Here is a 13,300-nt window from a genome sequence, read left to right as displayed (position 1 = left end):
TTGTCCATAGAGGGCATCATAAATAAATAAAAGTACACATGTATGGATTGTTCTAATGTAACTGAACATTTTGAGTGGTGGAAAGTAAAAAAATATATATTAATAAATGAAAGTTATCACACTTACAAATAATATCCAAATTTGGGACAAAATACCTTAGGTATCATAATTTTTTTGTCGACCCATGGGCTAGGTGGCGCTATATTTATAACTGACTATTGTCTCACTCCAAATGAATATAACAATATACGTCTTATATTAGAAACGTCTTATATTAGAAATATTGTTATGTTGCTTCTTGTTTTTTCCCTCTCATATAACTTTATTGATTTAAAAAAAGAATCAATTCATAAACAAATTGTGAATATTACACAAACACGTTATTAAAACAGAAAACACAAACAAAGAAGTATGGGGAATATTTAAATAAAAACATTGAAACAGAGCATAAAGCTATGTTGCCTCGTGTTAGTGAGTGACACTAGTTTTGACAAAGTGGACTTGCCGTACTGTCCACGTGACAGAATATACTTTGTTCCGGGCTTCTTTTACATAGCCACACTACGCTTCACTAAATAATTCGTTCTGATTTCGAACTGAAGTACTGAACGTACTTAATTGAAGTCAAACTAAATTATTACATTTCGTGTCCAGTTGAATATGTCTTAGTGCTCGTCGAAACTTCTCAGCTTTGCTGATCTTAGCTTATTTTATTTTAGTTTAGCTTAGCTTGCTATCCGCTAATTTAGAAGACTCGTTTGTCGTCACATTCGCTCAGCAGAGATCAAGTGTGAGGGTAAAAATGTGCTCAAGAACTAAAGTCAAGTACGAAGATGAGCTTTGTGGCGCACAAGAGGAAAACGAGCGACGACGTCAATTGCTGGACGCTCTGTGCAAGCAGCCTCGAGTTGTGTTAAACAGAGCAGGTTTGTCACTTGTTTAATCAATACTTATCAACAATATTCTTGTATTTACTTAATGGACTCTTTACCCGGCCACTTTCTGACGTTACGTTTACAGTTTTCTCAGTCGCTTTGCTACATTTCTCAGATCATGGTTGAATTTCTCAGTACTACTTGTTTCATTTTTTACATCATTATGTCACAATCATATCTTTGAACATGCTTTAAATGCTTATGCAAATGATTATGTCCAATTTTCTGCTGTTTCCTACGTTACTAATTGCTTATGTCATGTTGATCAAAATGTACTATATATATAATGAGATTTTGTTGAATTGTCTCAGCCGAGCCCCCACAAAATTTTGGCATAAATCTTTACCTGCAAAATGGTTTATCAACTTGTTATAATATGTCAAGCATATTACTATACATTCTCATTAGATTTTTTTTTTCCTAGGCACAATCTTGACTTTTGCGAATGAAGGGACATGTGAAGAAATAAATCAACCAATCAAATCAATCAGTTTTCTGAAATTGGCGTTTTCATCCCTAATATTCAAAATTTTCCCCCAGTAAATTTAATTAATATGCAATGCCAGCATACATAGTCGTGCACTGGCAACCATTAATATTAGACGCTGGATGATTTATTTATTTTTGTAATATATATGCCTCCGGACCCTCCTAGAGGGGTTGTATAATTCTCACCTTCTTCATCCCTGACCCATTTTTATACCTGGAAATAGGAACACGCATGATTTGACTTTTTTTTTTTTTTAATCTGAGGGGAAACCCCCTTATTATTGAGACTCACTGTTTAATTTAATGCTTCCATTACGCTGTTTTTCTGCCTTTATTATTTGTATTTGAAAATCTCCCTGTTTGGACAAGATATATCCTTGTCATGTTCAATGTTATTTAAAAAGCATCAGTGTGCACCCCACAGCACTACTAAATTTTGGTTATTGACTGCAGTCATTTTAGGCATAAAACGTTTTTAATTTATTTATTTATTTTTGTTTTAATCCATTTTAGTGCTCTCCAACATGGGCCCCAGTTTTCTGTACGATGAACAGTATGTTGAGAGTATTACAAATTACTTTTGATGTATTCATTTTATTCACACATAGATAACAAAAAAAAAAGACAATATAATAACACCTAACCAACTCAGTGGCCTTGTGGTAGAGTGTCCGCCCTGAGACTGGGAGGTTGTGGGTTCAATCCCCGGCCGGGTCATACCAAAGACTATAAAAATGGGACCCATTGCCTCCCTGCTTGACACTCAGTATAAAGGGTTGGAATTGGGGGGTTAGATCACCATGTGATTCCCGAGCGCAATCATTGCTGCTCACCGCTCCCTCAGGGGATGGGTCAAATGCGGAGAATGAATTTTGCCCCCACTTAGTTGGGTGTGACAATCAGTGGAATTTACCTTAAACACCTGTACCAAGAAGAGATGATAAAACTCATATATGGTTCATACAAAGCTTAAAAGTTTTTAACGTTTATTTAAAAAAAAAAATCTTATTTAATCTGTTGAATTTTGCTTTAGCTGTTGTCTACTAATATACAGCATCAGTTTGGAAGGCGCTTACAAACCAAATTATTAATGTTATTTGGAATCGGCCTTTTTATTGTTGCTGCAGATGCGCTCTGATTTTTTTTTTTTTACAAGAATGAAGTCTTCTTCCTTCCAGTAAATGGTGCCTTTCAATTATTGAATGAGCTATTTATTTTCTCCTTTTATTTGTATCTGCTATTCGTTTACTATTGTGCTCCATTTGATCATCTTAAATATAAAATAAACATCAAAGTCACAACAGACTGACTTTACCAAACCATGTGTCTCTTGTGTCCCACAGAAATCTGTGAAAAATATTGTCCTGAGCGGCAGGAGCCAGAGTTCCCTAGTGTTAAAGAGGAGGAGGACGTGGAGCCTCTCCAAATTAAAGAAGAGGAGCAGCCGCAGTCTCCCAACATAAAAAAAGAGGAGAAGCTGCCACCATACATTAAAAAGGAGGAGGAGTTGCCAGTGACTGGTGTCCATTTGAAGACTGAAGATGAAGGTAAATATGAAGAGAACAAATGGGTGCAGTCTCCAAGCAGCAGCTCAATTCAACACACGACAGGAAAAATTGATGGTGGGCACTCTGGAGGATCACAAGCAGACAGCCTGTTAGCGCCAATGTCAGATGGTGACGACACGTCATTCTCTCCTCCCACTGAAGACAATGAACAGTCTGAAGGTGATATGACATCTCCCACTGGCAGCAAATGTTGGAAATGTTCCCGGTGTGAAAAAACATTTCGATACAAGTCTTGTTGGAAACAGCATACGGTTGTCCACACTGGAGAGAAACCTTTTATCTGCTTGGATTGTGGTCAAAAATTCAATCGGAAAGGACACTTAAATGTACATGTAAGAACCCACACTGGTGAGAAACCTTTTGCCTGCTCAGTTTGTGGTAAAAAATTTGCTCGCAATGAAAGCTTAAAAAGACACACGACAACTCATATTGGTGAGAAACCTTTTGCTTGCTCAATTTGTGGTAAAAAATTCACTCTGAAAGTACACTTAAATCTACATGCAAGAACCCACACTGATGAGAAACCATTTGCCTGCTCAGTTTGTGATAAAAAATTTACTCGCAATGAAAGCTTAAAAAGACACACGACAACTCACATTGGTGAGAAATCTTTTTTCTGCTTAGTTTGTGGCAAAGAAATTACTGGCAATGAAAACTTAAAAACGCACATGAAAACCCACACTCAGTTTGTAGTCAAAAATTCACTCTGAAAGGACACTTAAATGTACATGTAAGAACTCACACTGGTGATAAACTTTTTGCCTGCTCATTTTGTGGTAAAAAATTTGCTCACAATGAATGCTTAAAAAGACACACAACAACTCACATTGATGAGAAAACTTTTACTTGCTCAGTTTGTGGTTAAAAAAAAAATCACTCTGAAAGGACACTTAAATCTACATACAAGAACCCACACTGGTGAGAAACCTTTTGCCTGCTCAGTTTGTGATAAAAAAAAAAAAAAGTTTTACTCACAATCAAAGCTTAAAAAGACACATGACAACTCACATTCTGAGAAATCTTTTGTCTGCTTAGTTTGTGGTAAAGAAATTGCTCGCAATGAAAGCTTAAAAAGTACGACAGCGTATTAGGGCCATGTATTAATATATATATTTTTATTATATATATAATATAATATAATATTCCGAGAAAAAATTTCGCAAATTTGCCACTTTTCGCAAATTTACAAGGTTTTTTTTTCTTTATATAGTGGCGGATTTGCGAGAAAAAAACTCAAAAACTTTCGAGAAATACACGTAGCGTACCACTCGACTGTTTGTCCCAATACTTTTAGGTCGGTTTTCCAAATAAGGAGATAGTAACCATATCATGTTAAACATTCGCTCTTTGAACCTTTGTGTACGGCCACTGGCCAGCGACAAAGGCGCCTCGCTTTGCGAAGGTTCACACCCGGACGATCAAGCATTTAAGTTAATTTGTTAAAATGTATATTTACTTGTAGATTTATGTTTCCAGAATTGTTATTTACACATTCATACATTTTGGTATTTTTTTTGTACAAGTATCTAAATTGATGTGTCAAATCTGCTGCTCTCTGTCATTCACTTGCATTTACCTATGGTATGCTAGCATCTGATTGTTTAGTGTTAGTCAGCTGATAGGGGATCAGGAAGTGTTGTCGCTCTGGCTGCGGTGAATGACGAGTAAAGTTTTAATTTAAGAATAATCCGTCTCCATCCTGCCTTTTCATTTTATAAACAGTGTCCCATTACCCACCATCGAATCCTCACATGATTAGACTATAGCTACGCTATGTGTATTTCTCGTAGGTTTCTGAGGTTTTTTTCTCGCAAATCTGCCACTTTTTAAACTCGCAAATTTGCGAGGTTTTTTTCTCTAAATATTGCCCCCACCCTCTAAAATGTACATATATATTTATACGTGGCCCTAATACGCCGTCGTATAAAAAGACACACGAAAACCCACACTGGTGAGAAACCTTTTCCATGCTTAGATTGTGGACAAGGTTTCGCCAAGAAGTAAAACTTATTAAGACACACAAGAAGCCACACTAGTGAGAAATCATTTGGCTGCTCAGTTTGTAGTGAAAGATTCCCATGTACGGATAAAGCTAAGAGGCACAATTGTGCTGGTGAGGGTAGCAGGGATCAATGAAGCATGATATGATCTTATTTTAGCATTTACATTTAAAGATGGTACAGAAAGCACATCTTTGCTGTCTGTGCACACGAGCGCTGTCGGGCGCCTACCACGGAATTAATGATCTGTTTGCTTAATGTGTGTGTTATCTTGACTTTACTTAAACTATTTTTTTAAATTGTATTTGTATTCAAAACCTACCAAAGGGCTACAGATTAAAATTAGCAGAGGGCTATAATTTGGTATGTTTCCATGTAAATCCCCATCAATGTGCACTGTCCCCTTTTATATAAATACATGATTAAAAAAAGAAAAAGAAATTTCCATGTTTAATAGTGAACCTAATTTAAAATGACAGTGAATGTATAATCTACATTCTCAGTTTTTAGTCTAGGATTTTTCTTTCAGCAGCGTTAGCAGACGTTCCGGAAAACCGTAGTGGCGGTGTGAACAAAGGACACTTTGTTGCAGATTTTACATCACGTCTGTTAAACTTGTAAAATCTATGGTTGGTAATTTGCTGTTTTATTGTTTATTTGTAATTTGGTACTTGACTCCTCTGACTCCGCCCTGTCGGGTGTCAGCTATTGACTTGCTGTTGTTTGACGTGCTTAATGACCGCAACCCCAAACAAGGGGGGATTTACTACGCTAGCGTCATGCAAATGAAAGTGCAAGCGCATATACATTTTCATACTGAGCAAGAGAATTATATGCATTAGAGTGCTCAACAATAATAATAAATCTGTTTTTAAGAGAAGACATTTAAAGGAGTGGATTTAGAGGAAACACTGATTCTTCTATTCTATCTATGTGCTTTTATTCTTCAGTACTTTCTTACAGTACAAGTCTCCTGTGGACAAGTTTTGAGAAATAGAACATGTGCTAAAACACTCAAAGCAATGTATGTAGTTTGTCTTTTTTTAAAGTCCATATCCATTAAGTGAATAATTGATTGAAATTGTCTTGAAGAAACTTTGACTGTGCATAGGGAGATGGAAAAAGTGTACCTGAATGTGATCCTGAATAAAGCATTACAGTACCTCATTTGCTTCGTTTTTGATAGCATATTTCTGACAAGATCATAACGTGTCTATTTTCCATTTATGAGTGATGATCCGTAGCCAGCTGCTGAGAAGTTAGCTGTAGCCTAAGCCTCAGGCTTCCTCGCCACCTTGCCTTTATTTACAGACGTGACACTACTTCAGAGTCATACTTGTTTACAGTATTTTATTTACTTGATCTTTATCCTGGGAAGGCAATTGAGAACAGATTCTCATTTGCAATGCTGATATGACAGCAAACAACAAAATAAGCTAAAAGTTCAATACATGAACAGCAAACTGTACAGTGTGATAGATAGACTAAAAGGTTCAAAAAAACAAGCCAAAAAACACGGCATCCCTCACTAACTTTTTATGTGGCCGTGTGAGTTTCATTCATAAATGTCATTGTGAGATCCAGCTAATTAAAAACCTACCAGAAAAATGAAAAACCAGACCCTTCTCCTTGGTGGCGCCATTGAATAATCCACATACAAAATACTAAGACATGCAGTTTCTGATTAAATGTACTTGTTCTGTGACCAAATCTGGAAGGGGAAAAAAAAACAACATATAAGAATGCTTGAAAACAGTTAAAAAAAAAAAAAAGAAGTCTTGAGTACTCCATAAAATGCATTTTTTTCCCTTCCTCATGTCCCATGCCCCGTATTGACCAAATTGAATCTCAAATAAAACGGTTTTAAAATTAAATTTGAATTTCAATATATATATATTTTTTTTTTTCATTGTTTTCTCTTGTAACTGTGGGAACATTTGTTTTAATAAATATAATATTTCAGATAAGTGCATGCAACCCTGTTGTGATAAAAGTGACAAGCTTGCACTAACAAGATTGTGGATTTTTTTTTAACGCAATTGTACCATTGATCGTTAAAATGAGCTAATTAAGCCTTTCGTTGTTTATTCTCTATTATTGATGAATATGTAGCAGAAAAACAGAAAAGTTAAGGTTTATTTTTCAAGAATTTGCAATTAAATGTCCTCCAATTCTAGAACGACCCATTAGTTGCTTACAGGCCAAGCCTGGCCCTTTAAAAGAGTAGTATTATGGGAGATAGAGTATTGCAGTGCCGCACTTTGGCACAGGGGGCGGTGTTGGTCCATAACCCTAAACATAACCGTCAGAGCATAGGCTGTTATCCACATTATCAGCCTAATCCTAACGAAAACCCTCAAAGCATTTATGTGGTTAAGAAACTGTAGTTTGAAAAAAAAAATCTACAGCGGGACTTGTATCTGTGACCACACACACTTAGGATGATCCCCTGGCTTCACCGTTATACCACAACAAAGTGGTCAACAATTTTCACTTGTAATTCTAGCGCGAGTAATGGCAAAACTGCGCGAAGTGGCGAGTTGCGGATCATGGTAAAATTTCCATTCCGAATAAAACATTTTAGTAATACCCGAATAAAACATTTTAGCAATACGTACTGTGGATAGACTAAGCTTGAAGTGTACCACAAAATTGGATGAAAACATGATACCATTCGTCTTGGTGCGCAGGTTGAACAGTTTCTCGGAAGCTACAAACTGATGTTATACAAGTAAATAATTTGTTCTCTTCATTTATTTGATCAATTTTCACTCTTTTCTATAAATTACACGCTGTATTATGTTGCTTCGTTTTTTGGTGACACAAAGATTGTCCAAGTGGACTTGCCGTAGATTGTATGTTGCCCCTCCATCATGTTATTTCTTTGTTTAGCGTTCTTCACTGAATAATTCGTCTTGAATTCACTCAAATCTCGACACTGGGCGTCCGTCTCTACTCTATTGAAGTCAGACATAATTATTAAATTTCGTGTTCGATTAAAATTGTCTCGGTTGCTTGTCGCAATTTCTCGGCATTGCTTAGATGAACTAAGCTAATTTTACCTTAGTTTATTTTAGCATGCTAGCCGCTAACAAAGGAGACGCGTTTCTTTTCGACACGTTCACTCAGCAAGTCACTCAGATTGTCCAAAAGGACTTGCCGTAGATTGTATGTTTCCCCTACACCATGTTATTTCTTTGTTTAGCGGTCTTCACTGAATAATTCGTCTTGAATTTACTCAAATCTCGACACTGGGCGTCCGTCTCTACTCTATTGAAGTCAGATATAATTATTACATTTCGTGTACGGTTAAAATTGTCTCGGTTGCTTGTCGAAACTTCTCGACATTGCTTAGATGAACTAAGCTAATTTTAGCTTAGTTTATTTTAGCATACTAGCCGCTAACAAAGGAGATGCGTTTGTTTTCGACACGTTCACTCGGCAAGTCAGCCTAAATCAAAATTGAGCGTAAAATGTGCGCAACAACTAAAGTCAAGTACGAAGAGGAACTTTGTGGAGCACAAGAGGAGAACGAGCGACGTCAACTGCTGAGCGCTGAATGCAAGCAGACACGAGTTGTGTTTAACACAGCAGGTTGGTCACTTGTTTCGTTAATACTTTTTAACAACACGTATTCCTATATTTATTTTTAACGCACTCTTCATCAGGCCACTGTGTGTTGAGAATCGAACCAGTGAACACGCATTTTCGTGGTGAACGCCTTAACCATTGTTCAATGCAGAGGTTGAGGGGTGCTATAAGGACTTGGGGTTGCTTGAGTGGTACAAAGAGCGGGAGGTTTGGGGTTTTGGATAGGTCGTAGTTTGGGGGTACTTCCCGCTTCAAAAATTGCATGGGAAGTCAGTGAGTAAACCGAATCTAATAGAAGTTATTTAAAGGAGAAAAAGACTAAAAATATAAACATATCCCAACCCTAATTTATTTGAAAGGGTACTCTTTATGATACAACAGCTCCTCAACTTACGCATCGACAGTATGCTTGTTTCTGGAGTAAACCAGCGCCAAAGTTTGCAGTGAGAATTCTAAAAAAAAAAATGGACCATAGACTTGTTTTTGAAATTTTATTTTAAATGAAACCCACAACATTATAAAATATATTAACAGACATTAACTTAATACAGAATGTTTTTTTTTTGACTATATATCGCTTGTCTGTACTATGTTGTAAAAAAACATACATAACATTAAAGAAATTGCGCTTAGATCTACAAAATAATATTAATAATGCCTGTATTGCACAAGTCTGTGTATGGGTGAAGTACAGAAATATCATAAAACATATTAAGAAAACAAATTGACTTTAGCACTAGTTTGCCTTTTTACATCTTGTTTTTAATACATATGCTTCAAATTTAGCTTTTGTTTGCTGAAAAACAATCTTATGTCCATGACTTACTCCATGAGGCTACTTGAATCTGTGCAGACACACACACCACACGTGTTAGTAAGTTTCCCTCATTAGGAAGTAGCAACATGATTGAGGAGCAAATAAGCAGACTAGTAATGACAATAATGTGTTGGTGTTGAGTGGTAAAAGGTGAAATACTTTTCACATATCTTGGTGTATCCTGGAACACTTCATTTGTGAAAAAATTGGAATTAAGCTGCAGTGTGAACGCAGCCTTAATTCTCACGTGATTCACGGCAAGAGCGTTGATCAATATTCAAATTAAACAAGTAATTAAAATATTGGGTCTCGTCCAGTATTTGTTTTCAATTGTTATATTAGTACATTCTTATTTTACTTTCTAATTTAATTTCTCGCTGTCCTTTTAAGTCATATTTAAAGCTGAGTTTTCAAGGATTCTTCTTTCCTCAAAAGTTAACGATACAAATATCCAAGGATATATTTTTTTCATGCCAATTGCCAACACACATTTCCACGACATAGCAAAATACAATCCCTGAGGTCCCAAATTAGCCCACTAAGTCCCCAAACTTGTAATGCTTAGTTTTAAAAATGAAGAATGGAAATTCAAGAGGCTTGAATTTCATATGATATTTAAAAGATTATTTTATATTTGACAAAAAGAATAGTGTTCAATAATAAAGCATTCAATGTGACGGGATAAATGCACAGTAAATTCTGTAGAGTAAATTTAAGTCAATTTAGAGTGGGACCAAATCGACTCAGTTTTAGAGTAATATTTACACATGGAAGAGAGTAAAATAAAGAATAAAAACAAATAATTGCTGTTACAGGCATGACAAGTTAACATTCAGTGATGTCTGTAGCAAAATACGGACTATCTGTAACATTTACCTCCTCTACTATTCTTTCGCTCACGTGGTCCATCTGATAATCTTAAATATGAAACGCACAACATCAAAGTCACAACAGACTGACTTTACCGAACCATGCGTGTCTTATGTCCTGCAGATATCAGTGACAAATATCTTCGCCCTCAGCAGCAGAAGCTGGAATTGCCTGGCGTTAAAGGGAAGGAGGACTTGGAGCCTCTTCAAGTTAAAGAGGAGGAGCTGCCGCAGTCTCCCAACATAAAAAAAGAGGAGCAGCTGCCACCATGCATTAAAAAGGAGGAGGAATTCACAGAATTGCCAGTAACTGGTGTCCATTTGAAGACTGAAGATGAAGGTCAATATGAAGAGAACAAAGGGGCAGAGTCACCAAGAAGCAGCTCAAGTCAACCCATGGCAACAGAAATTGATGGTGAGCACTCTGGAGGATCACAAGCAGACAGCTTGTTAGCTCTAATGTCAGATGGTAACGACATGTCACACTCTCCTCACACTGACGATGATGAACAGTCTCAAGGTGATATAACATCTCACACTGACCGCAAACGTTAGAAATGTGCTAAGTGTGAAAAAACTTTTGGCTACAAGTATAAATTGAAAAGACATGATTGTTCTCAGTCCTGCTAGTGAGTGACGCCGAACTAATGTTATATGCGGTATATCTGCTCGTGACACTTTTTAAAAAAATCTATTTTTATTACATTTTCTTGAAATCTACTTAGGTGGTGGCCAATTTACTTGGGTGGTCCGCCCAAGTATTAACATGGTGTGGGAATCACTGACGTCTTTGTTAAAACATTGCAAGAATGGAAGGTTTTTTAAAAAAAAAAATCGATAGGTGGACGGATGAGGAAGTACAGGCACTCCTGAGCATTTACGGGGACGAGGAGACCCAAAGCCACTTTGAAACTGCCACAAGAAATGATAAGGTATACCAATTAATAACAGCAAAGCTAGCCGAGCTAAATATAAGTCACACACAAAAACAAGTCAGGGAAAAACTGAAGAAGCTCAAGCAGGACTTACATACCACAATAGTCACACTGGAAATGACGGGAAAATTAATAAGTGGTGTGAAAGACTCAACGCCATTCTCGGGCACCGGATGGGGTGTACCACTTGGCGGGACAAAAGATTCTTCAATCGGCATCCTGGAAGCGATGTGCGAGGAGTCGATGGCAGTATGCGAGGATTCATCACTAACAGACCAAGGTAATACACAATAGCCTCATAAACACTTTGTAGTTATGCATTCGTTAATTTATTCATTTCCTATTGAAGCACTTTCTTGATGTATTGTTTTGTTTGTATAACACTTTCTTGCTAGCGTTATTTTGCGGAGGAAATAGTGGCCTGTTGTAAGTCGACTATTTAACCGTGATTGCTTATAGACATTTGTGAGTAACACAAATGCACATTTAGGTCGATGCGAGGTCGCAACGTGGCCCACACTGCGCTAGCACTTAGCTGTTAGCATGGCATGTTAGCTCACTTAGCTGTTAGCGTGGCATGTTCGCTTGGCAAAGTAACGCATCAACGGCAACGCTGAGCCTCTGCACTGTTGTGAAATCCCTCCTAAATCAATTAACTTAGTAAACGAAAAGTACTGTAGGCAGGTAATGTCGAAAAAACCCTACTTTCAGTGATAATTTGAAAACGTTGGAAAGAAAAAGAACACGTGGAAGCTAGGCAGGCTATTCAGGGTTAAAAGCAAAACAACCACTTTTTGTTTTTTCTTTATCCAAGGCTCTGTACGCAACGTGGCAAATCGCGCGAGAATGGCGCTAGCAGGGGAGTTGACGGTTGCGGCAAAATATCCACTGCCATAATGGTTACATGAAAATGCATTAATTGCGTGTTGATTAAAAATTGAATCTACAGCATGTAAAGACTTTTCATATTACAATCCCAATATATTGGTTACATTTTAGCGTATGTCGTCTAACAGTGAAACCTGACCTTTTGTTGTTATGTACTGTGACTTTCAGCTGGACCTTCTCTGAACTCTCAATTACTTTCTGATGCCCTCCTGACCTGTCCTGGTAAGTTTAATTTCATATACTGTAACTTCTAAAGCAAAAAATTAACAGTTAATTTTTCATTTATTGGATTATGCGGTGTGTATTCCCAAAAAAAAAAGGTTCAAGCTGATGACATAACTTGCATGCCGCCATATTGGACAGTTTAGTGTGGCACGTTGCCATTGTACTTACTCTCACTCATTGCATGGATATGTTGAAACCGTTTCAGTTGAACCATAGGGAGGGACAGGCGAGGATGGTCCGCCCACAAGCGAAAACTGTGCCACTCAACCAGAGTCTCCTGCCCTTCTGTCCTGTTCCAGTAAGTTCAATGTCATTTAACTTATTGAACATTCGTGGCCTTCGAGCAGAAGCAGAATTTCTTGTCCTGAGTCTTCTGGCTTCCTCCCCCGTCCAGATAAACTCTTTGACTGCCAGACTTTTTCAGAAAAGGGATGCCGTGGGTGCCAGCCGATTTAAGCATTGTTGACTGATCTTTCAAGGTCCACAGAAAATTATGTGTTTGGAGTATGGAAACACACATACTACCAAATGAAAGATTGGACTCTCATCTTTCATCAGAAAAAAAAGTTTGTTTCTACCTTATTCCGTTTTTCAGTATTCAACAATAGAAAATGGTTAGTTTCACCTCTGTTTTGAAAAAAAAAAACGTCTTTTAACGTCTTTGGCACTCCTCCATAGGATTTTACTAAACGTTAGTTAACGTTTTGCAATCAAAGAGTAAATGTCCAGTTAAATTACACACTTTTGAAAAATGCGCTTCAATAAGGGCTAGAGAGAGAGGAGAGAGGAGAGAGGAGAGAGGAGGAGAGAGAGAGAGAGAGAGAGAGAGAGAGAGAGAGAAGAGAAGAGAGAGAGAGAGAGAGAGAGAGAAGAGAGAGAGAGAGAGAGAGAGAGAGAGAGAGAGAGAGAAGAGAGAGAGAGAGAGAGAGAGAGAGAGAGAGAGAGAGAGAGAGAGAGAGAGAGAGGAGAGAGAAGAGAGAGAG

The 13,300-nt window shown here is 37.3% G+C and overlaps 1 protein-coding gene and 1 long non-coding RNA gene across 4 annotated transcripts in view; both read left to right on the top strand.

The window, feature by feature from the left end:
* The first annotated feature begins 520 nt into the window (after window positions 1–520).
* On the top strand, window positions 521–6,159 carry LOC144063779 (uncharacterized). Its single transcript, XR_013296632.1, has 2 exons — window positions 521–926; window positions 2,768–6,159. It is a non-coding gene; the product is annotated as an uncharacterized LOC144063779 (long non-coding RNA).
* Window positions 6,160–7,811: 1,652 nt separating this feature from the next.
* The window catches only part of LOC144063740 (uncharacterized), a 13,902-nt gene continuing 8,413 nt past the window's right edge, over window positions 7,812–13,300 (top strand). Inside the window, exons 1-4 of one of the 3 annotated variants that reach the window (XM_077585577.1) lie at window positions 7,813–8,586; window positions 10,394–10,684; window positions 11,407–11,484; window positions 12,261–12,314. In XM_077585577.1, coding sequence (XP_077441703.1) covers window positions 8,466–8,586; window positions 10,394–10,684; window positions 11,407–11,484; window positions 12,261–12,314 — 544 coding nt within the window. In that variant the 5' untranslated portion in view covers window positions 7,813–8,465. Of the gene's footprint in view, window positions 8,587–10,393; window positions 10,685–11,406; window positions 11,485–12,260; window positions 12,315–13,300 lie in introns of all 3 variants that reach the window. The other 2 variants (XM_077585573.1, XM_077585574.1) reach the window with 2 other exon arrangements.

Source organism: Vanacampus margaritifer, chromosome 14 (genome assembly GCF_051991255.1).
Source record: "Vanacampus margaritifer isolate UIUO_Vmar chromosome 14, RoL_Vmar_1.0, whole genome shotgun sequence".
Classification (NCBI taxonomy): domain Eukaryota; kingdom Metazoa; phylum Chordata; class Actinopteri; order Syngnathiformes; family Syngnathidae; genus Vanacampus; species Vanacampus margaritifer.
This window is presented reverse-complemented; position numbering and strand designations above follow the sequence as displayed.